We start from the raw sequence: 24403 nt of genomic DNA, 5'->3' as shown, positions 1-24403 counted from the left end.
ACTACATGTGGTCTTAGAGGACAACAACCTACTAATCAGTACCCAACTGTCTGACTGTATATGACTATAGAAAGGACATTATTCATAATAACATACTCTGGTGTTTATAAAAATGTATAATCACACCCTCCAGTGTCACCCAAATGAGGATGGGTTCCCCTTTTAGTCTGGTTCCTCTCAAGCTTTCATCCTCTTCCATCTAGTTTCAGTCATTTCAGTCTTCCTCATTATTGATAAACATAAAAACATTTAAATATAAGTCTTATATCAATCATGAACTTATTGTTAACTTTTTACATTATATTTCTTATAATCTGTAAAGCTGCCTTAAGGCAATGTCCATTGTTAAGAGTGCTATACAAATAAAATTGAATAGAATTATATTGAAGTCAGCTGTTAGGTTATGACTACATCTGATCTCAGATCACTTGTTTGGCTGTGGCTGTTTTTTAATAGCAAGTCAGTAGCTGAGTTGTGGCTGGTCCCTAATCAGTAGTAATAGGGGTTGATCTGCTACTGTTTCTGCATCTCAGCACAGCAGCTGTCTGTTTTTATTTCACATCGCTGCAGTCTGTCAGTTATTTGGCTGCGACATCAAGTAGTTAGCTGTGTCATGTTACCTGACCATTTATAGAGAACTCTGTCTGTTGATCATTAAGCAGGTACTGTGCCATGATTTAATCAGTGGTAAATTCAGTTCACTAGTTAGCTACAACAGTATCTTTGGCTTAGTACAGACAGTTGGTTCCGTTGGTATGAGACACTAATGTAAGACATGCACGTAGCACATGCTTTTTGATGAATAATTCTGAGCACAGTGAGATGTACACAGAAATCAAATAGGACATGGTGAGTTTGGAAAAATCAGATAAACATGAGAAACAGAGAAAGCATGTACAAAGAAAGACAATTAGGAAAATCCACCTAGACATGACCTGTAGGATCATAATGAACATCCCTACCCACTGTATGCTGCCTGTTACTGAATAGAAACAGCAGTGAGTCAAGAAACATGTTGATATGGATACATGACAATAGACAAAACAAGCTAGAAGAAGAAGAAGAAGACGAAGAAGAAGAAGAATCATTTTGATCAGCTGTGAATGCATTTGGGTTTACATTTGGAAAATGCCATCAGTTTATCTTTTAAATTTGATGATGTAATTTCTTTAAACTGGACAAATCAATGTAATCTTCAGTTATTAAAACCATAAAAGACTAGATATAATTATATTTTTTCCGCTATAAAAAACAGGTCTTTTACTGATATGCTATCTACCATTCAATTTATAAGGAGAGTTGCTAATCCAGGGCTCTCAAGTGTCACTTATTTCGGTCTTTTGTCACGCTCTCCCGCCACACATTGCATTTTTCACGCAGAAAAATGTACTATTTATCATATACTTAATATGCCGCAACGCCCAAAATGTATCAGTCCGCACCGCTGTCTCTATGGAACCGGGCAGGAATCAAGCGCGTCTCCCCTGGAGTTCTTAGTCGAGCCTGCCACTTATCAGCCAATCAAAAAAAGAGGCTGCACAATAGCCAATCAGAAAATAGCACTATTGGATCTGGGTAAGATTTAACTCAACAACCAATGAAAAAAAAGCATATCCTGGAATTGTTCACATCTTGTTTGCATGTAGCCTAGTGGTTAAGGTGTTGGTCTACCAATCGGAAGGTTGTGAGTTCAATCCCAGGTCCACCAAGCTGCCAATGTTGGGCCTCTGAGCAAGGCCTTTAACCCTCAATTGTATAAAAATGCGATAATGTAAGTCACTCTGGATAACAGTGTCGGCTAAATACTGTAAATGTAAATGTTTGACACAAACAATGACATTTTGACTGCTGTTAGAGATGTTTCCCAGATAATCAACATCAGTTTTTCATGAGTGTCTGTAACTTAGCCAACAGTTTTACAGCCTGTTCACTGGCAACACCTGCCCAGAACAAGTAGTCTAGGCCAGTGGTTATTGTCTAGGCCAATATTAACATATTTAAAATATGTCACTCTTGCCTGTCTTCAAAACCTCTGATTCAAATCTTGTGATTCAGAAGTAACTGTCCTTTTCACTGGGGCTCTCTCAAGAATGTGGTCTTTTCTCTTTAGTGGGCAAACAAAGCTTCACTCTCTGTTATAAACAATCTGGTGGACTGGGAAAGATGCATAATGCAGCATGCTAGCTATTCAAAATCTGCAAAGGCCATGTTGCTCTGTGTGTACTTAGCACATAGTGACTGTGAACATCTCTGTAGTCAACTCCTCTCTGTTAACCCTGTTTTTATTCCCTGTACACAAATAGCAGCTCCAGACTCTTCCATTTGCATGTAATATACAAAAACAGGTCACACTTTTGGGAATTGGGAAGATGAAGATGTATAACTACAGTAAGAAATTGCACTGGACTATATAATGTCCAGTTATAGAAATTTATAATCACACTCTCTGATGTCAAGCAGATGAGGATTTTCCCTTTTGAGTCTGATTCTTCTCAATATTTCTTCCTATTATTATCTTAGCAAGTTTTTCCTTCAATTGCTAATTAGGGATCAACACAAATGTAGATTTTTAGACTTTTTATATTTCTGTAAAGCTGCTTTGTGACAGTGTTCATTGTTAAAAGCACTATACTGTACAAATAACATTGAACTGAATTGTCTATGGGTATCAAAGTCTGAGAGGAACAATTTAAACTGGCACCATGAATAACAAAATTTAAGCAAAATAATAGCCGTTGTTGGAAGAAAGTGAGAAAACTATGCTTTAAGCATTAAAATCCTCTTATAGAAAATGGCCAAGTTGATTTCTTAGCCTTTCACCACAGGCTCACAAAGGGCCTTCAATTTCCCCCTGCCTGCGTGCTATACAGAAAAAATGTGGGGGCACATGAAGATGCTGCAAGGCTGTATTGCATCAATAAATTATGGCTCATGTGCTTACATTGGTGTGCAGTGCATTGTAAAAGAAATGTTATAGTAGAATAAGCATGAAATATAAAATATGGGTTAGCTGTGATGGCAATGAATTTTTTTAGATATCCGAGTGGGCCCTGACCCACACACTGCCTTTAGCTCTCAATGCTTGTTTGCCAATGACATTGATTTTTAGATTGTTTTTATATTTATCTTTTCTGTGATTTGTGGAGAATGAAATCAGACAAACTAGCTGTATGACTGAGGTGAGGTAAAAAGCAAAAAAGCTACGTACAATACATGGCCAAAAGCATTTGGAAACCTGAATATCACATCAATATGGTTGTTTTCCCAAAACTATTTCCACAAAGTTGAAAGCACATAAGTGTATAAGATGTCTTCTGTAGCATTGCAATTTACATACACTGGAATTAAGGTGCTCAAACATGTTCTAGATTCACAATGCTGCTGTGCACAAAGCAAGCTTTATGAAGACATGGTGTGCCAATATTAGAGTGGAAATCGATACCTGACTTAAACCCCAAATCCCCACAGCCACACTCCAAAATCTACTGGAAAGCCTTCCCATAATTATAACAGCAAAGACAAACTAAATCTGGAAAAGGGATGTTCAAAAAGCACCTGTGATTATTATGATACTGTGTCCACAAAATTTTGACCTTACTGTGCATTTTATTCTGACAGGTAATTGCTTTAAAAGGTCTTGCATTGTGACCTTTAATGACTAGTTTATGACTATTACAAAACAGACACAGAGAAAAACCAGGTTAATAAATCCAATTCCAATGATGCCAATTTTTCTTTTATTTATATGTAATATGATTATAATGCAGATTATAATGCAGCTCTCTGTTATTAATGTTCATGTGTCAACTGACAAATGTCCACATTTAAATGATATTCATTAAAGCACCAAGAGCAGTATGGACAGTAATGCTGAAATACAATTTATTTCATTAACAGTTCAACAAAATTAATAATTTATTAATTTCTCTTCAGTAATCACTTTATCCTGGTCAGGATCACAGCAGATTTCTAACATATCTTAGGAATACAGCATAGACAGGACTCTATTCCACCACAAGGGAAAAGAAAAAGCCTTTGTCACATGTACAATACAGCATGGAGAAATTCCTTTATTTGTATATATTAGAGATAGTTAGGAATTTCAATTCAGAGAGCAGGGTCAGCCATGATAGGGCACCAGTGAAGCAGAGAGGGTTAAGGACCTTGCTCAAAGGCCAAACAGTGGCAGCTGGGGTTGAACCCCTGACCTAGTGATCAGTAGCCCAGAAGTTGACAAGTAGAAGCAACAACCCTGCCCATATTAAGTATGTCTTACAGACTAACTGCCACTCCAGCCATGTCTGTGTGGCATTTTTGGATAATTTATTCATGCAAGCTCTAGGAAAAGGTTTAGAAGATTAAGTGTTTGGTTCATTTCCTTGGTAACAAAAACTAACTGGTCTAGACTTAAGCACACCTTATGACTGTATAGTTAAAAAACCTAACAATGGTCTATAAGAAAACTTAATAGAGAAAAGATAATAAAACACTGATTGCAAGAGAGGTGTTAAGGTTTAATTCTTCTGTTAAATATTTGTAGCACTCCCCTTCCGACACTGTTAAGCATTGGCTAAGGTGCATTGGGAGCTGTCCTGTCCCAACAGCAGAACTGCAGCGAAGATTTTCCCTTGTGGATTTATGTCAAGGAAGCTGACATCAATGTAGGGAAACTATGAAGTTGGGAAGAAAGAGAAGCTACTCTAGCCCTGGAGGAAGGAAGCCTTTTGTTGTTTGTATACAGTATATCATATACATCTAAAATAATAAGAAATGCCCAGAGCATAAGTTCTGCCCAAGTCAAGAGGACAAAATTCATTGCTTGGTTCATCTTTTCAATTTTGTACAAACCAAAATTGAAGAATTCCCAGACAGCATAGTCTCCAAAGCTATATGAATCACCACACCCACCTTCTTTCTCACTCTATTCTTCTGGGAACTGGAAATACAGAAAGCCACCTCCAAAATCCCAGGGACATTAACCTCTGCCTTCCCAGAAGACAACTTACTGTACTTTTTCAAACACAGACTCAATTTTCCTCCTGAGTATTATATTTCACCATCCTTTCATGATTTACTTTCAGGAGAGTAGAAGTTGGTCCAGTGTATGAAAACAGAATGCCTCACCAAGTTATTATGTACTCATAGCTAGATTTCTTACTGTGTACATTAATCTAATCTTTACATTAGTCTCTGTGAATTATGCTGAAAATTTTCAAAGCCTATTTTATATCCTTATTAGTCTTTTATATCATATATTTAGCCTAAACTCTACTGTTGTTCTACTGTTAGGAAAAATATATCAGGTGATAATAGAAAAGATCACAGGCTAATGTTAAAGTTTATGGTGTACATATGGTGTTTTTAATCCCCAGTGTGAAATTACATGATACATGAAATGATACATGAATTATTCTTAACTGTTTCTTTTTCATGCATTCAGTACTGATTTCAGAACAAAATAAAGCATTAGAACAGAAGAAAGAAGAGATGATGAATTATCAGCTTCATGAATTAGAAAAGATGTTCATACTAATATTAGCTTCATGGATAAAATCTTGGATGGCAAAGGGCTTCTGCTTGACTAATAATGAACAAGGATGAAAGTTCATGTTATACTGTACTGTAATTCAGTTTTTTTTATCAATATGCATGTCTCAAAATCAATGGTCAGATATTATTTGCATTTTTTTACAGTAATAAAATAAACTGATCCCGTTATAAGGATATTACTAATAATAATAAGGGTTCCGAACCAAAAGTGTTTCTTCTTATTCTGATTCTTTGCTTCACACTGATCAGGTGCAGAGGAGCAAATCATTGAGACATGAAAACCTGATCAAACCTGGGTTTCTTTCTCCTAGTACTGAGTAAAGTGAGACTGTGAGACTGGTCTAATGGTAGCATGAGCATGCAGTGTAAATTATTTTGGCCCATATATTTGCACATATATAAGTTCTACAGACAGTTTTTTTCCCCCTCTGATTCCTTGGATAATTGCAAACCAATTTGCAAGTTGGAGCTTTTTGTTCTACTCTGAGATTTTATGCAATATGTAAAACCTTCTTTTGCAAACTAATCCTAGGTTTTTACGTCTATCTATCCTTAGGTCTAAGACAAATTTGGTCTAAACACACTCAGTGGAGGCTAAAACTGGGTAAAACAAACATGTTGATATGTTTTGATAAATCAATCCTAGCACAGTGTATTCTGGTCGACTCAAACAGCTATCAGCCAATCAGCCTTCAGCAAGTACAGTATATGAAAGTGTTAACAATAAGCTTCCATCATTTAAAAAATATTTTAATATTAACAGTATTGAAAAATATTATTAATATACTGATTATAGAATGTATGTCATGCCATACGAGATAAACTGAAGTCTGAATGACTTAAACATAATATGTATAATATGCAAAATGTACAATCAGTGATTTTTGGCATATCTTTATAAAATTAAAAATGTGCCATTAAATTAAGGTCATAAAACACTCCACAAACTGGTAAGCAGTGTTCAGTAACATTTTCTGCTGCCTAAAATCGTGTGCCCATAAAAGTCTGTGAAAACAGCACAGGCTTAATTGTCTCAAATTATAATCTTGTTTCATTCTAATTTACTGTGTTTCATCCAACACCCATTATGGCATACAGACAAACTGTGTCTTACCCATAAAGCTGGAAAAACTAAACGTAACACTTTTACAGCAAATGGTATAGAGATAATTAAAAGAACAGGTTACTGTACATGGACTATGTGCCAAAGGTTATATTTGCCTACATGAATGAATTATTTATCTTGACTGATCTGAAGAATGCTAGAGAATTTGTTGTGATCCCTTCAACAAACACAGAAAACCCAGCAAGTCCTACTGTAGACTTCATGTTTGTTTCATTTGATCTGGCTGATCTCTTGGCAAAAATAATGAATGCAGTCATGAAACCTGGAATGAAATGATGTCCAAGATGTCACATTGATGTCACCAGTAACCCTGCAAAGGGTATCTTGAGAAGACACCAACATTCTTGACACATAGGTTTGTCACCATTAAAGATCACCATATATTAAACCAAACAAACTAAATATTTTGGTGAGAGGAATTTGCCAAGAGCAAAACTCTATATCTATTTGTTTGTATTTGTGTAACGTCATTTATACGTTTTTGTATAACTTCATTTTCTTTTTATAATGATGCCAGCCCAGGCAAAATGTCTGGTCCCAAGCTGCTTGTCAACAATCTCCAAAATGTGATTTTATTCCTAATTTAGCAATGTTGCTATACTTGCCTGTATATCCACTATATAGTGCAGAGGTATGTGGACACCTGATCATCACACATATATGAAAACGAAGTTGGAAGCACACAATTTTCTAGGATGTCTTTGTCTTTAAAGCATGACAATACCTCTTTGAACAAAGTAAGCTCCTTGAAGACATAATTGGCCAATGCTGGAGTGGACAATCTGCACAGAACCCTGATCACAACCCCATTAAACACCTATGGGATAAACTGGAAAGATGACTGGGGCAGATCTAGTTTTCCTTAAACACTGGAAACTCGTGAATGTTCAGATGCATTCACACAAAACTATGAAGCAATACTTGGGATGATATTTTGAGGTGAGCTCAACAATCAATGGGTCACAAACATTATAACTTTGAGCAGGGCTTACTGAACATGGCAAGACATTCTAATACTTTTTGTGGAAAAACTTTATAGCGTCGGATTGCAACTTGAAGAGCAAATAAAGGAACAGACAGACACAGAGAAAGAGTGAGAGATAAAAAGACATACAAAGATGAAGGGAAAAAAAATGCAACAATATTATTCTTTTTTCTGATTTATCTTTCAGTGTTTTGTCTCATCTGCCTTGTCCCTGGAGAGTGCAGTGATTGATAGCCTAATCCTATGGCTGTGCTTCAAGAACCTCATCTCATTCTGTGTTCTTATCATTAGAAGTTAGCCTGTGCTTATGTTCACAGCTCACTGCCTGCTATTGGCCCATGAGATTTAAGGGTCTGGCCTTTAGAATATATTTAACACAAAATTGAAATCTTGACAGTGCTTAGAAGTCTGTCCTCAGTGATGCAGCTTTAATTAATCATTTAATTAAAATAAAAGGCCTACTGTACCATGGTCTGTCTAACACACAGACCGCTGTGCTGATTATTCAAACATGCAGCTCTAATTTATACAGCCATAGTCTCTTGCATCACAGACTCCAGATAAACATCTACAAATTTTTCCAACAGCCATCAGAGATTCAAATAACAAGAGGGGAAGAGGCTGCCCTAGGTTAGAAATGTAATGCTAAGACGAAAGAAAAACTTGCTTTCTTTTTATTTTTGACAGGAGAATGCTGTCAACAAAGAGCATGATGATTTCAAGACTTGTATCCTGCCAGACCAGCATCTCAGCACTTCTTTCTTCTATGAATGTAGAAGTGTATCATGCTCATGCAGTCTGGATACATGTTGAATACATCTGGAGAGGTTTTGGCAAAAGAGGCAGAAAGCTGCATGAGCATTCAGATGATGCTGAAGCTTTTCTTTACTTTTCCCTTTGTTATAGAGCTGATCCTAAAACAGCAGGACAACAAACACTGGCTCATATGCACATATCATCCCATTATCAAATTAAAGGAGAAAAAATAACATCAGCCCTGAAGTCCCTGTACTTTGCTCTGTGTTTGCCGAAATAGAGACAGTAGAAGAAGATAGATAGATGATTATTCTGATCAGTGAATAAAAAAGTCACACAAAAATTAGGCACACAATAAAATGATTCATTTTCTCAAATGATTAAACAGCAACATACATGAAAACATCCTGTATCTTAGGCCTATGACTTACAAGTGGGATATATATATATATATATCCCACTTGTAAGTCATAGGGCTAAGATAAAGGATGTTACTTACTTTCCGCTTGTATATTCCAGTCTCTTTATATATATATATATATATATATATATATATATATATATATATATATAGATATAGATATAGATATAGATATAGATATAGACTGGAATATACAAGCGGAAAGTAAGAGTCTGCTTAATAAAGAAGCATTTTTCCTTTAATACAGCATTTCCAGTTTTACATAATACTATTTTCAGGTTTTTCCATCAACATTTCGATCTCACTTTAGCTCTTAGGATTAAACAGGATGGTTTGTTATTGTTTGTTTTGTTAAGACTCATCTGAAAAAGTGGAATAGATAATGCACTTTGGCATGTTCTAAAGTCATAGTTATTATTAGTTTGTTGTTATTTAATTGTAATTTTGACAAATGAGTAGGTTTGCTAATCTAATTAAATGTAGCTAACCATGCTCACAAAGTAGACGAACTAGCCTAAAGTAAGTTTATAATACACAGCACATAGCCAGCTTTCACCTGTGATAAGTCAGTTCAACTTGAAATATACAGTAATCGTACTTACAGTGTTCATTTATGCACAATTTAACTGACAGAGACACAACACTCACTCAAAATAGCTTCTACAATGGGTAGCCATGTATTTTTTGCATTTCCTCATTTGCCTAATTTTCAATATTATATGTCACTCCCAGTCCAGTGATTGGTTATGCAGAATTGCACTAATCAAGGTAATTTCAATGGTTAGGCTGAGCTCATGCTGGCAGTCACAGGAATATCTTGGCCTTACACAAGACCCCCATCAGCAGTTTTTAACATGACTGGTTGTTTCCACTTTCCTTCCTTAATTGTTTTTATCACATAAGATTTCATATTTACAGTTAGATATTTGTCCTGTTCACTACAACTTGCCTAAGGAATGATAATATTGGTAAATACAAGCAGTATTTTTATCAATGTGCTTAAAACGCAGACACGTCTTTATTTCCCACAAATCCTTAAATCCTTTGAAGCTTTGTTTGTTTCTATGTGTATAGGTACACATATTTGTTTTTATATAGTAAACTGAACTCTTTTTATTTATAAAAAAGTCAGAACCACTTTGATGTTTTTGTGAGAATCCAAACTACATTTCATCTTTATTGCTTTTATAGTTCGCATCAAATATTTCAGACAACAAATGTATGTATATTCCTGCATTCTGTTTCATAAAAGGAGGCCTGACACCCTGGTTCTTGACACTGTAGTGTGGAGATGCAGCAAACTTGAGATTTGAGTGTATGAGCTAGAGCATGCTGAAGAAGCCTGGCAGAGGAGACCTTGCCCAGCTTTGATCTAAGAGACATACAAAATGTATCAGCTATGAAAAACACACACACATATGTGCACACACGCCGAGGTGGAGGGGCTTGAGGCGGTCTTTTAGTAGCCAACAGACAGGAGGAGAATATTTTCTCTAACAGGAGGCTGTATGTGTTTTCCACTGACCTGTTACACATAGGAATTGAATAACCACAGTGCAGTGAACTTAGGTGAAGATAAGAAATCCTTCATCATTTCTGAAATGATGTGCAAGTAGTAGCGCTTTACCCTACAGCCAGAGTTAAGAAAAAAACAAACTCTTACTGCCCTATTACCCTGTTCTCTCTATTTTCTGCATAGCTGCTATGGATATGATGAAAGTAAGCAAGGCATATTTCAGGTTACTTACGTGTGGATGAAATTATATGCGGATTTGTGAAGATTCAAAGCAAAATAAAGCCGTAAACAGACACAGATTTTGCAGAATGCCATTAAAAATTGAGCTCACAAGCATGTGATAAGCTGGAAATCATAGCTTTATCATTTAATCAAATCTCATACATCATGGCTATGGTGAATTATGTCCCCTGGAAGAGTGGCACAGGTTTGTAGGATGGAGGATGAATGCCAGACAGCAGTGCAGCAACTCCTGATACAGTAGGCTCAACTCCTGTGGGATATCAGAGCCCAGCAGGCAAATCTTAAATAGGGAAAAGATGACACTAAGTAGTTTTGCTTACATGAAATACTGCCACAATAGTCTATCCATTAATTTTTAATGCCTCATTTTTTGTTGTGCCAGGTGCTGGGCTGCCTTCTGTCTTTACCTCCTTTCTCCAATCCTAGACATTCTGGACCAGCAGAGGGTAAAGGAGAGGGCACCTGATAGCAGAGGAATGGGCCTGCAAATGTATGCCATTCATATGCCATGCCAACAGTCAAACTATCCACCAACATGGACATGGACTAAAATACACAATAAAAAGAAGTCCTGATTCACAAATAGCAGTAACTATGCAGAGAGCAGCCATCCAGCCACGATCGAGAGCAGAAGGAGGGGGAGCAACAGCATGCACATAAATTATTGAGCAAAAGGCTGGAGCACACCACTGACTGGACAGCAGCTCATGCTGCCCTCTGATGAAGCGCAATGGCTCCAACACAGAGAAGGTGAGAGCAGACAATCAGACTTCTTACACTCCAGCAAACAGATTTTAGAAAAAGAAAGAAAAAAAAACCCACTATCCATACCAGAATAACTCACAGTGAACAGGTGATCTAACAACAGCTTCTTCAGTAGTAGTGTCTTTACTGTAATCTAACACATTTCAAATAAGGAAGCCATAGAAGCATATGAAATACACATAAAACACATAAGCTGCACTCCCTGCAGTGCAGCAAAGGGAAAACTACACTCTTTTGAAAATACGTCAGTCTAATGTCTTCATGAACTGCTATGCTGCCGCAGACAATGTTAACATCCCATAGCAACCAGAGTACCTTTGTTTTACAGCCTGCCATTGAAGCACAGCGCTGTGGCTGGAAATGGCACTATTTTCTCTTCAAAAGCCCTTACTGCACACTTACAGGAGACAATATTCAAATGACACACTTGAGAAGATGATACTATCCGTGAATATTTTCAAGAACTACAATACCTGAGAAATTAGATACTTGCAGTATTGTTTCCTTCTGAATGTACTTTTAAATTGCCAAGTGGCCAATGCTGGACGAATACTGTAGCTTAAGCAATTACAGCTAAATTTGGAAGAAAAGTCAACATTTACATCTCAAGGAAAATATATGTGATGTCTGGTTCCTAATTACAGAGGTAAATGCTTCCCTTTAAAACAAAAGTCTTCCAAAATGTATGGTGTTTTATTTGAGAGAAACTGTCTGAAAGTGTTTCTCAGCATAACCATAATTCAATACGCTATATAATAATTGCTGTACCAGATGTGTTGCTGTGTGAGCTTGTTGTGAGAGCACGAGCTCTCTATAAAAATGGATTTTACACCATTAAAATTACATCCTTCAAATCATTCTGGCATTATTTGTTTTCTAAATGGTTTGTATTCTTAATTAATTAATGTGCATTTAGCCAAACTTTCAGCCTCGCTTGACTCCATCTGTCACTACTACAGGCACTGACCAGCAGTCATGCACAGCAATACACACTCACACGCACACACTTACACACATTACAGCAGAGACATTGCATTTATCCCAAAGCAAGCTCCGTTCTAACACAGCAGTGACACAAACATGATTTCCAATTGAGCAGAGAACAAACAAGTGTTTCCACAAAACAACACAAGCCCACAACACTCCTGCATGCACAGAGAGGCAAATAAAAGAGTAACACACAATTGCACTCACCAGCGATCTGGCGGTGCTGTCCCTAAGGAAAAGGGAATGGATCCAGTGAGCTGGGTGACACTTACCAGACACGCCACCATATGTGGTGCGCTTGTCTCGGCCGATGCCAGGCCAGGGAGAGCCGTCTGCCTTCAGTCCCATCAGGCCTGAGACTGTGTTGGTGGCAGTGACGCCATCTGCACCACCTACACCCACGGGGTTCAGAAATTAGCCACGTAGAGGGAGGAGGAGAAAGAGGTGAAATCTATTTTATAAAAAATCTGCATGCCGTTTAATAATATAAGGTTTGTACTGATCTCCATGCTGCCAAGTCATAATAACAAACAACTGATATCTGATCACTACTAATCAACATGCTAATGTGAAATCTGTTACATTTATTGATCAGTGCTCTGGTTGACAAAATGGGGATGGAAAAACAGGCTACCTGCTTGTGCAGCCGTGGCAATATCCACAATGTTGGTGACATTAGGGGTCAGCTTGGCAAAGACGGGGATCGTGACAGCTTGTCGTACCCAGCGGCAGATGTTCCGCACCAGCTCTGGATCCTTTTCAAATTTAGTTGGGGAAACAAACAAACAACAACAACAAGAGATTCACACAGCTGAACTAAATGTGCAAAACACAAAAACAGGGCAACTTAATGTTGGCAGTCTGTTATGGGGGTGTGTATGTGAGACAGAATGAGAGACAGGGAGTGAGAAATCCTCAGCACAGCCATAGAGGGATTATATAAGTATGAACTGCTGCTCCAGGAGGATTCATGCTTTATTAGACATCTCCTGGCCTGTCAGTCTGGCTGTTTAGAGAAAGGAGAGGCTTCTCAGCGCCTGACGTGTTCAAGCTCAGCGCAGTTCTGCAGCCTGCTCAAGCATAAGACCACGTCTAAATCAACGACATCCAAACCCCCAAACCAACAGCAACACAGGCATTGCTGCTACGCAATCAATCACTCAAACATATCTGTGCATCTCTCCCAACACAGGATCAACAGCATTTCTCTTGAACACGAAATAAGCTATTATCAGTTTTAGGAAAGAACTGCATATTCAAATAGTTTTTTGATGCAGAAATAAATTTAAACATTGGTCAAATTTCAGTAAGAATTAATTTAAGACAATGCAAAATATAATGCTGGGGTTCTTAATAATCAAACATCACTGATGGGTTGAGAAACAGTCCATCAAAAAAAAAATCCAAACAACTGATAATTATGAATCTATAGATGATTGTTAATATAATGTTAATAGTAATCTTGGACACCTACTAAGTGCATTTAGTGTAAAAAAAAATACAAAGAGAAAAGTCCCACCCCATTAACAATATCTGTCACTGGTACCTCTATGGTGGTCCCTTGGCATTAATGAACATAATAAAGGAAAACGATGCATATCTACTAATAGGCAAATCTCAGTAATTATATAACTACATGGTGAAGCACCTTATAAAATCTTCTGATGTTTAATTTTTAATTTGATGTTACACCAGATAGCAGACATTATGGTTACTCATGATGGAAATCAAGCTACTGTATAAAGGATATTCTGGGACAATATGTAAAAATGTTATACACCATTTCACAGATCAGTATATACAGTATGTTAAACTGTAAAAGTCTTTGTATAGAAGCATCAGAATTCGAATATGGTTATAACCGTACCTAGAACCAACAACCACCTCAACAGAAACACCTGTACACCAGCCAATCATGTGGCCACAGCACAATGTAAACAATCAGACAGTATTATGTATTATATATTAGATATGTTACAGAGACCTTACTGGATACTTATTTTACACCAAGGCTTAGGCTTAAACATGACTAAATATCCTCTCAGACTGAAAGAAACAATTTATCAGATGTTAATACACTTCAGCAGAATTTTGCCATATTGACTACATTATAGTCGTACCAGGCGCACTAGTCCCACATCCCCATGGTGCTTAGGTTTTAAAGCAAGAAACCTTTCCCATAAATACAATACATCCTCCATTATAGAAGACTTTCTTTTGTCTTACATGATCAGACTGACCTGAAGCATTTTGGTCTTGCACACAATTTTCCATATAAGTTATTATAAAGAGTACTACCTTTTTTATGTAAAAAGAAACATTGCTTCAGGGTCTAGTTATGAAATCTGTCAACTGTATAATGAGTGAGGTACAGTGACGTAACTGAGATGCGTCATTTGTTAATATGTAAAAAAAAGGAGTAAGAACACAAATCTTTAGCATTTTTCTTCGAAATAACCTGTACTATGTCTGTAGTGATAAAAGTTCTGTTCATGCTGAGATTTTTTTGCATAACTTTCTTCAAAATGTCACTTGATATCCTAGAGTTTGTGCTGACCTTTTCCTTTCATTATCTTAAACTTATATAATACAGACTTCGCTGTTTTCTTTCTATCTTTATTTCTCTACATAGAACACACACACACTTCAAGCAGAACTCTCATTCACAATGCAAAACTCTCTCTCTATCATTCTCTCTCTCTGGTATGTCCTTCAGCAAGCTCTATTATTTGTGCATGTAAAGAAAAAAGCCTTCTTCTTTTTTGCCAAGTCCAACAGTTAACACATCTCCTTAAGCAATGGGTTCTGTCTTTTTGTACAGTTTACCAGGTCTATGCACAAAATGAACGCTTAGGTCAGTTTCCGGCAGAGAGGAAAGGTTAATGTTTGAATTTTAAAAGCATTACCCAGGACTGATTTTGAGAACGGGGTACCTAATAAAACCTACATGTCCCTGAGACTATTTCATTTCTATTTCCATGACATGTTAGGTAATTCGGTGCCATTTCCTCCTGAGAGATTCAGAATTTGTGTGTTTGTGGTTGAGCGTTCTCCTTCAGAGAAATGGACAGAGGGATGGTATTTGCACCTGAAGATATGCCATACACATTCTAAAGGCTCTAGATGGAGGACAGGAAAGGTTACTCTCTTGTAGATAAAAATTCATATATGTTTTTTTTTTTTCAGAAGATATTGGATTTATGCACTTGTGTCTCTAGCAAGTGTCATCCATAGCAATTTGTCTTGATTTATTCAAGACTTAAACAGGGTATAAACAAGGTTGGAGTGCTGAATTCAACTAGTCTGCTCCGAGCCATCTGCCAGTGAAGGAGCTGTAATATCTGGTCTCCTGAGAGATGGTTAATCGCACTACTTGCATCTTGGGGAGATTCATTGGTTGATGCATCAGATCTTGAACTCTGGGCAACAAAACCAGATGTTACTACAGTGTTATAGGAAAGTGTGCCTTCTGTTTAATGACAAACCCGTAGATATGTTAGCCTTTATAAATAAAACTCTAGAAACAAACCTAATATCAGTGTAGAAGCAAAGACTGCATGAAAAAAAATTATATCAGTTTAGACTTTGTTACACTTCAATAACACTTCATAAGAAGGCTGGACCAAAAAAAAAATCAGTTTAGTAGATCTGCAAAAATGAAATGAACATACTGTGTATCATACACAAATACTGCAATACATTATATAAATCAAAATTAAGTTTGTATATGTATAATTATCTAAACATATACATAACTATACAATAGTGTTCTACGTGTTCTATTAATATATAGAAGTATTCAGCCACAGGAACATTCAACCTTTTGCAGTGTTATAACCTGAAACTAAAAAGAGCTTAATCAGGAATGCATATAAAAATAAATTGCATAAATATTCAATCCCATTGCTGTGCACGCTCTAAATTAGTTTTTTTGGAAAAAGAAATTTAGCTTGCTAGTAAATAATTACCTTTACTGTAGCTACGTGCATTTTTCTTTTTTTCTTTCCAGCAGATTAACAAAAATGCTCTCCCTTTGGATTCCGTTCTGCTCCAAAGGATATATCTTTGACACCCCTGGTCAAAATACACTGAGGTGTTTCTACATTTTACGTGGCTATAGCTGTGTGGCAAGGTTTGTGGCAAGCACATGTCTGGTGCTGGTGCGCTCTAGTATAGCATCCTGAGGGCATGACTTTTTATGAGCAGAATGGTGTTAGTCTTTAAGAAGGACAACACGAACACAGCCGCACCGAAAGCATAGCTGGCCTTCCTCCCAGAGGGGTCATGGGGAAATTGCATTAGGCCTGTTCCAGCAAGAGAGACAGGGTCGTGGCCTGCAGCCAGGCACCAGCCACCAAACAGATGCTGCTTGTAAGAACTGTGCTCTCACAGTGGGCATGTGCTCCCTCTGAAGCCTGTCTGTGACAGCTTATTACAGGCCAGATGGGGGTGAGAGTACGAGTCTGTAGGCCAGGATGTGTCCCTGTCCTCCATGCAGTCCTCTACACAGTGTTACATGCATGGCTGGACTGCCCCAACACCTGTGCGTCAGACTTGCTTTTTTGGCAGAGTGACTGGGGAAAATTCAGCAGAGCCTGCTACTAATGGACTGGGAGAGATGCACACCTGCGGCAGGAGAAAACACAAAATCAGGAACATGGTCAAAAGCCGGAGTGCCTTGTGGGCACATGATCAGACATGGAGACCTTACAGTCGGACTCAAGAGCATTCAGCAAAGGAAATCGACTGGTGGGCAGCAATAAGGGCTGAGTGAATTGCATACTTACACCGGCAGCACTGTTCAGGAGGAATGGCTGCGTGGAGGAGGGGAGGTCTAGTATGAAATTAAAGGAGGGGCATGGCGTCTCCATGGAGAATTCTTTATTTATTTTCTCTCTCCCCCGTGCTGTCACCGCAGGGCAGGTGGAGCCCGGCGTGGGATTCATTTCAGCACAACGGGGGGTGAGAGTAGCGAGGGAACAAGGAGAGTAAAGAGAGAGAGAGAGAGAGAGAGAGCATAGAGAGGGTCTTTAGCACCCTCAGGCAAAAAGACAGGAGGGGCTGAGGTTTGAACAGAGATGGGTGGAAAAGGGATAGTGGCTTTGCACCTGAAATTTTAATTTTGCCATGCAAGGTCACGGCAGGTGGGTGCTCTCGTTAAGAGCCAGTAGCCAGCAAGTCTCGTAGGAGGGATGATAGAAGTGGTATGCCACTAAGACCTGTTTGGTTGGCTGAAAATAGTTGTGGGAGCCTGTGCCGCTTTTAATTTGTGAATTCGAGGAGCTGCATTGAAGGCTGGGAAAAATATGAGCTCCCAATGGACGCTGAGTCAAACCTGAGCAAGAGCAAAGAAAAAGACTCCTTATACCTGGAAGACCTTAATCTGTCACAAATACTGAGGTGTCTTACATGCCCCCTCAACCTGCTATTTTAATATCTGTGCTTATGTCAAATGAGTGGGCCAGGAACTGCAGAAAGAAAAACCACATGGTCATACTAAGTAGTATACAAGAAAAATAGTGATAATGCACACGGCTACATTCTAACAGGAAGCCTCGTCGAGGTGATGCTCAAAAGATTCTGTTGCTTCTACACAAAACAGGAAGTGTAATGGTTCCTGAGTGAAGTGTTGAAACAGCAATCAGTAAACAAGTTAATGATATCAGTTCATGTATTTATGCTTATCATAAGTAAACAAAAATCATCTCTAATGGTGGCTAGATTTTAAACAGCTTCGAGAGAAGAATGAACATTATACTGTGAAAGCTAACCACAGTCACTGGGGGGAAATTGCATATTAATATCCCATTAAAATCAAATTCTGCCTCTCTTTTGATGTAGTCAGAAATAATGTTTTTCCCCAGCTAGTAGAGGAAGTGCCAAACGGTGTGATTAAATGATATTGCCTCTCTTTAGTTCACATGGAGGTTACCTGCCTGCGGCCCGGCAGCTTTGATTAGCTTTTTGTCTTAGAGCAGAAAATCTACAGCAAACGGATATAACTCTTCAAATTTACGAGCGCTGCAGTGGAAAATAGCTCCATCTCTGTTAGGATAGGAAACCTGTTTTATTTCCTGTAGTATAACACATAATCAGAGAAGCAAGAAAAAAAAAACTACACGTGTTTCAATCATCAGCCTTTGCTGAATCAGGACTTAAAGGAATTGTAATATTAAATGAGGTATGCTTGTCTTTTAGATGCTATCATTACTTACACCAAAGGTTTATTTTAATCATCAGGGTTAAAGAACCCTATTGGCTATCAGAGCAGATCTGTTAAGCCGCAGTTAAACTGCGTATATATGCAGTGTATCCACATTAAGTGCATTTTGTTTTTAATGTAGAGAACTGTCCATACATAAAACAACATAAATTGAAGACACTGTCCTAAGGTGGTGCAGCTATAATTACAAATGTAACACACACATGTAACAAAGGTCGCCTAAAAATGTCATTAAACAGTGCAACAGTGACTAAAAGATTTGTTCATTTGACTCTTGCTAAAAAAAGAGAGATGTGTATATATATATATATATATATATATATATATATATATATATATATATATATATATATATCGCTCTAGCTCTCTCTTTCTCTCTATCTCACTCTCTCTCTCTGACTGTATTTTATATATATATATATATATATATATATATATATATATATATATATATATATATATATATATATATATATATATATATATATATATATATATATATACACACATATATATATATATATATATATGTGTATATATATATATATATATATATATACTGATGGACACCCTTATGCTTGAACATGGTGTTCGTTATGGACAAACTATGACTAGCACAGAAGTCCAATAACAGAACACCACTCGAGTTCAGGTCGGGGGGGCCGTTCCTCCCAATCACGCCCCTCCAGGTGTCACTGTCCCCCAGTAGAACGACTGAGTCCCCCGTCGGAGCACTTTCCAGCACCCCTCCCAGAGACGCCAAGAAGGTCGGGTACTCTACACTGTCATTTGGCCCGTAAGCACAAATAACAGTGAGAGACCTCTCCCCAAACCGAAGGCGCAGGGAAACGACCCTCTCGTTCACCGGGGTAAACTCCAACACATGGCTGCTGAGCTGGGGGGCTACGAGCCCACACCAGCCCGCCGCCTCTCACCGTGGGCAACTCCAGAGTAGTAGAGAGCCCAGCCTCTCTCTCGAGGAGTTGGGTTCCAGAGCCCAAGCCGTGCGTGGAGGCGAGCCCAACTATATCTAGTCGGTATCTCTCAACCTCCCGCACCAGCTCAGGCTCCTTCCCCCCAGCGAGGTGACATTCCATGTCCCTAGAGCCAGATTCCGTGTCCAGGGATTGGGTCGCCTAGGCTCCCGCCTTCGACTGCCACCCAATCCACATTGCACCAGCCCCTTACGGTTTCTCCTGCAGGTGGTGGGCCCACAGGAGATCGGCCCCACGTCGCTCCTTCGGGCTGAGCCCAGCCGGGCCCCGTGGGGTAAGACCCGGCCACCAGGCGCTCGCATGCGAGCCCCAACCCCGGGCCTGGCTCCAGGGTGAGGCCCCGGTTGCGCCATACCGGGCGACGTCACGGACCTTGCTGTATTTTTCTTCATAAGGGGTAATAAACCGCTCTTTGTCTGGCCTGTCACCCAGGACCTGTTTGCCTTGGGAGACCCTACCAGGGGCAGAAAGCCCCAGACAACATAGCTCCTAGGATCATTCAGGCATGCAAACCCCTCCACCACAATAAGGTGGCGGTTCAAGGAGGGGTAGACCCAAACGTACTGTGAGGGTCCGCTGGGAACGTTTGGCAGAGTCTCCGGTCAGAGAGATCTTCAACTCCCACCTCCGGCAGAGCTTCAACCAGATCCCGAGGGAGGTTGGAGACATTGAGTCCGAGTGGACCATGTTCTCCACCTCTATTGTCGACGCGGCTGCGCGGAGCTGTGGCCGTAAGGTCTCCGGTGCCTGTCGCGGCGGCAATCCCCGAACCCGGTGGTGGACCCCGGAAGTAAGGGATGCCGTCAAGCTGAAGAAGGAGTCCTATCGAGCCTGTTTGGCTTGGGGGACTCCGGAGGCAGCTGATAGGTACCGGAGGGCCAAGCGAGCTTCAGCCCGGGTGGTTGCAGAGGCAAAAACTCGGGTCTGGGAGGAGTTCGGTGAGGCCATGGAGAAGGACTATCGGTTGGCCTCGAAGAAATTCTGGCAAACCGTCCGGCGCCTCAGGAGGGGGAAGCAGTGCCCTGCTCACACTGTTTACAGTGGGAGTGGGAATCTGCTGACTTCGACTGGGGACATTCTTGGACGGTGGAAGGAGTACTTTGAGGATCTCCTCAACCCCACCGACATGTCTTCCACTGAGGAAGCAGAGGCAGATGGCTCGGTTGAGGACTCGTCGATCCCCCAAGCTGAGGTCACTGAGGTGGTTGAGAAGCTCCTCAGTGGCAAGGCACCGGGGGTGGATGAGATCCGCCCTGAGTACCTCAAGTCTCTGGATGTTGTGGGGCTGTCTTGGTTGACACGCCTCTGCAACATCGCGTGGCGGTTGGGGACAGTGCCTCTGGACTGGCAGACTGGGGTGGTGGTCCCTCTGTTTAAGAAGGGGGACCGGAGGGTGTGTTCCAACTACAGGGGGATCACACTCCTCAGCCTCCCCGGAAAAGTCTATGCCAGGGTACTGGAGAGGAGAATTCGGCCGATAGTCGAACCTCGGATTCAGGAGGAACAATGCGGGTTCGTGGAACACTGGACCATCTCTATACCCTCACCAGGTTGCTGGAGGGTTCATGGGAGTTTGCCCAACCAGTCCACATGTGCTTTGTGGATCTGGAGAAGGCATTCGACTGTGTCCCTCGTGGTGATCTGTGGGGGGTGCTCTGGGAGTATGGGGTCCGGGGCCCTCTGCTAAGGGCTGTCCGGTCCCTATATGACCGGAGCAGGAGTTTGGTTCGCATTGCCGGCAGTAAGTCAGACTTGTTCCCGGTGCATGTTGGACTCCGGCAGGGCTGCCCTTTGTCACCGGTCCTGTTCATTATTTATATGGACAGGATTTCTAGGCGCAGTCGGGGGCCGGAGGGAGTCCAGTTTGGGGACCACGGGATTTCGTCTCTGCTTTTTGCAGATGATGTTGTCCTGTTGGCTTCTTCAAATCAGGACCTTCAGCGTGCACTGGGACAGTTTGCAGCCGAGTGTGAAGCGGCGGGGATGAGAATCAGCACCTCCAAGTCCGAGGCCATGGTTCTCAGCCGGAAAAGGGTGGCTTGCCCCCTTCAGGTTGGTGGAAAGCTCCTGCCTCAAGTGGAGGAGTTTAAGTATCTTGGGGTCTTGTTCACGAGTGAGGGAAGGATGGAGCGGGAGATTGACAGGCGGATCGGTGTATCTTCTGCAGTGATGCGGTCGATATACCGGTCTGTTGTGGTAAAGAAAGAGCTGAGCCGCAAGGCGAAGCTCTCTATTTACCAGTCGATCTACGTTCCTACCCTCTCGGCTGGCCTGGGAACGCCTCGGTACTCCCCCGGAGGAGCTGGAGGAAGTGTCTGGGGAGAGGGAAGTCTGGGTGTCCCTGCTCAGACTGCTGCCCCCGCGACCCGGCCCCGGATAAGCGGTAGAAGATGGATATATATATATATATATATACTGTATATCATGTGAAAAAAAAAGGACACCCATGAAAGCCCGTGTAAAATTCAAGTAACATAACTAAACAAATACAACCATTTTTCCTCAGTTCAAATACTCATTTTGTTGATATCTTTTGTTTAATAAGTGGACTTTTTTTTTTCAAGCAATTACATAACATTCATCTACAGGTAGAAAGTATATATATATATATATATATATATATATATATATATATATATATATATATATATATATATATATATATAAAATACAGTCAGAGACAGAGAGAGAGAGAGAGAGAGAGAGAGAGAGAGAGAGATGCTTTTTTATGGACTGTAGTTATTCAACAGGATGTGAACAGCAGATTTGTGGTATTTGTCTGACACAGATTCTAGAAAGGAAATATGCAAACAGTGAGAAAACTCTGGCTGTGTGATGGAAGCTTCTCATGATGGAAAGGCCAACTCTGGTGCATCAAACAGCCCTTTTATCCTTTTTTCATCCTTTTTCTGCTTTGCATTTAATGATTTTGTTTTGTTTCAGCTTTCTGACATCTCTGTTGATGCCAGGATGGGGTTTCATGTCATTTCCTTGACCACTACCGACTTGGTGACAAGCTGTGTCAAAAGCGGCAAGAAGCAGAAAGCACAATTTTCTATGCTTAAACAACCCAATAACCAAACACTCATATTTATTGTTTTATAACTGTGCAGAAGCAATCCAAAAATGGCATGTGATATTCCATCTTCATACAAATTCATAAGAACAAACAAATTGTACTACACCAACCACTAAAATTTTATATATATATATATATATATATATATATATATATATATATATATATATATATATATATATATATATACGAATGTCTGACAAGTACTGATTACGTTCTGCTTTTGACAACAATCTCTCATATTCTTCACCTAAACCATATAGGAAAAATGTGTTACGGTCTATATCCATCTATATCTATAACTCCAAAAGGTATGTACGAATAATATAAAGAACATTATAATTCTATTATTCCTAAAAAAAATGTTAAGTGCTAAAAAAGCCCATTACCAAAAGAACAACAGAAGTGCAGCATGGTGGTGGCAGCATCGTGCTTTAGGGCTGCAAGAAAAGGAGCATTTATCAAGGTAGAAAGAATGACTATGTACCACAGGCAGCGCCAGAGAGAGGGTAAGCAGACGCTTCAGCATCCCCAAGAAAGAACAAAGCTCCCCACAGCACCCCCAAACATTAATTTTTCTTAAAGCAATAATATAACAACAGTGTTCTAATTAATAATTTAGAACAAAATGAAATAAAGTAAAAACATTTACTTATTAGGCATGAATAACGTAACATCATGAAACATGAGTTGCAACTACGTTGGCATAGGCATAATATCATTACATTTTATTTTAAAAATGGAGCGGATTCTTGTACCAAATAAGTGAACTGGTAATTCTAATTCAGATTTTGCTTCTAGAGAAAATGACAACATAAACATACCTCAGCTTGAGGTACAGAATGGCTCAGATGTTGATTGCTCAGCTTGTTGGATTGTTGCGCGAAACTGCGAGTTAGATATGGATGCTGAATGCATCATTGATAAATTTGCTGTCAATCACATGTCCTTATTTGAGACTTCAAATGGTAAGTGGTGTTATTTGGTAACTACCTGGTGCTATAGGTGTTTTAATGTATATAAGCAAAATTGTTAAAAAGATTGTTTAATTTTGTTATTTGAGTACCTCTTCAATTTTATAAAATGATGAAAAAATTTAAGCTGCACTTTCCTGGTGGTTCGAGACCCAAATCGTAACTGGTAACTATTATTAATTAGTATCTGGTAAATATAACCTCAGTGCTATAGGTGTTTATTGTATTGCCATTGCCTGAAATTCTGAAGTGTTCACTTTAATGTCTATGTAAAATCATTTCATTTTGTAATCTGAGTGCTTCTTTAATTTCATAAAATAAAAAAAAATAAAATAAAAAATACATTAAAAAAAAGCCCAAGTCCTATTTTGCAAATATTATTTATAATGGCTCAGCTCCCTCTGTAAATAAAATGGTGTGCCTTCAGCACCTGCGTTTAAAATTCTCTGGCGCTGCCCCTGATAATAGCTACCGATACCATAGGTGTTTAGTAATTATATATACAATTCAACAAATGAATGCCTTAATCAAAAGAAGAGTGTTTATGTAGAGCAAGACCTGAGTTCAATAAAAAAATTAAAAAATGCAGGCTGTGCCCTTGTAATCTGAAGGACTGAGAATGTTTTAGTATTGCCAAGTAAAAAGGACCCATGCTGATAGACTCCCCCAAAAAGACTGAGTGATGGAATAAACTCGAAAGCTGCTTTAATTAGGTATTAGTTTTGGGTTATGCGCATTTATAGTGGATGTAAAAAGTCTACACAACCCTGTTAAAATGGCAGT

General features: G+C 39.4%; 1 protein-coding gene across 1 annotated transcript in view; it reads right to left on the bottom strand.

Annotated features, from left to right (window-relative positions):
• Positions 1-24403, bottom strand: part of dpyda.1 (dihydropyrimidine dehydrogenase a, tandem duplicate 1) — a 127864-nt gene that overhangs the window by 17870 nt on the left and 85591 nt on the right. Inside the window, exons 17-18 of the mRNA XM_060870159.1 lie at positions 12984-13104; positions 12622-12741 (exon numbers count right to left, since the gene is read on the bottom strand). Of these exons, the coding sequence (XP_060726142.1) occupies positions 12622-12741; positions 12984-13104 (241 nt within the window). The remainder of the gene's footprint in view (positions 1-12621; positions 12742-12983; positions 13105-24403) is intronic.

Source organism: Tachysurus vachellii, chromosome 5, assembly GCF_030014155.1.
Source record: "Tachysurus vachellii isolate PV-2020 chromosome 5, HZAU_Pvac_v1, whole genome shotgun sequence".
Taxonomy (NCBI): Eukaryota; Metazoa; Chordata; class Actinopteri; order Siluriformes; family Bagridae; genus Tachysurus; species Tachysurus vachellii.
This window is presented reverse-complemented; position numbering and strand designations above follow the sequence as displayed.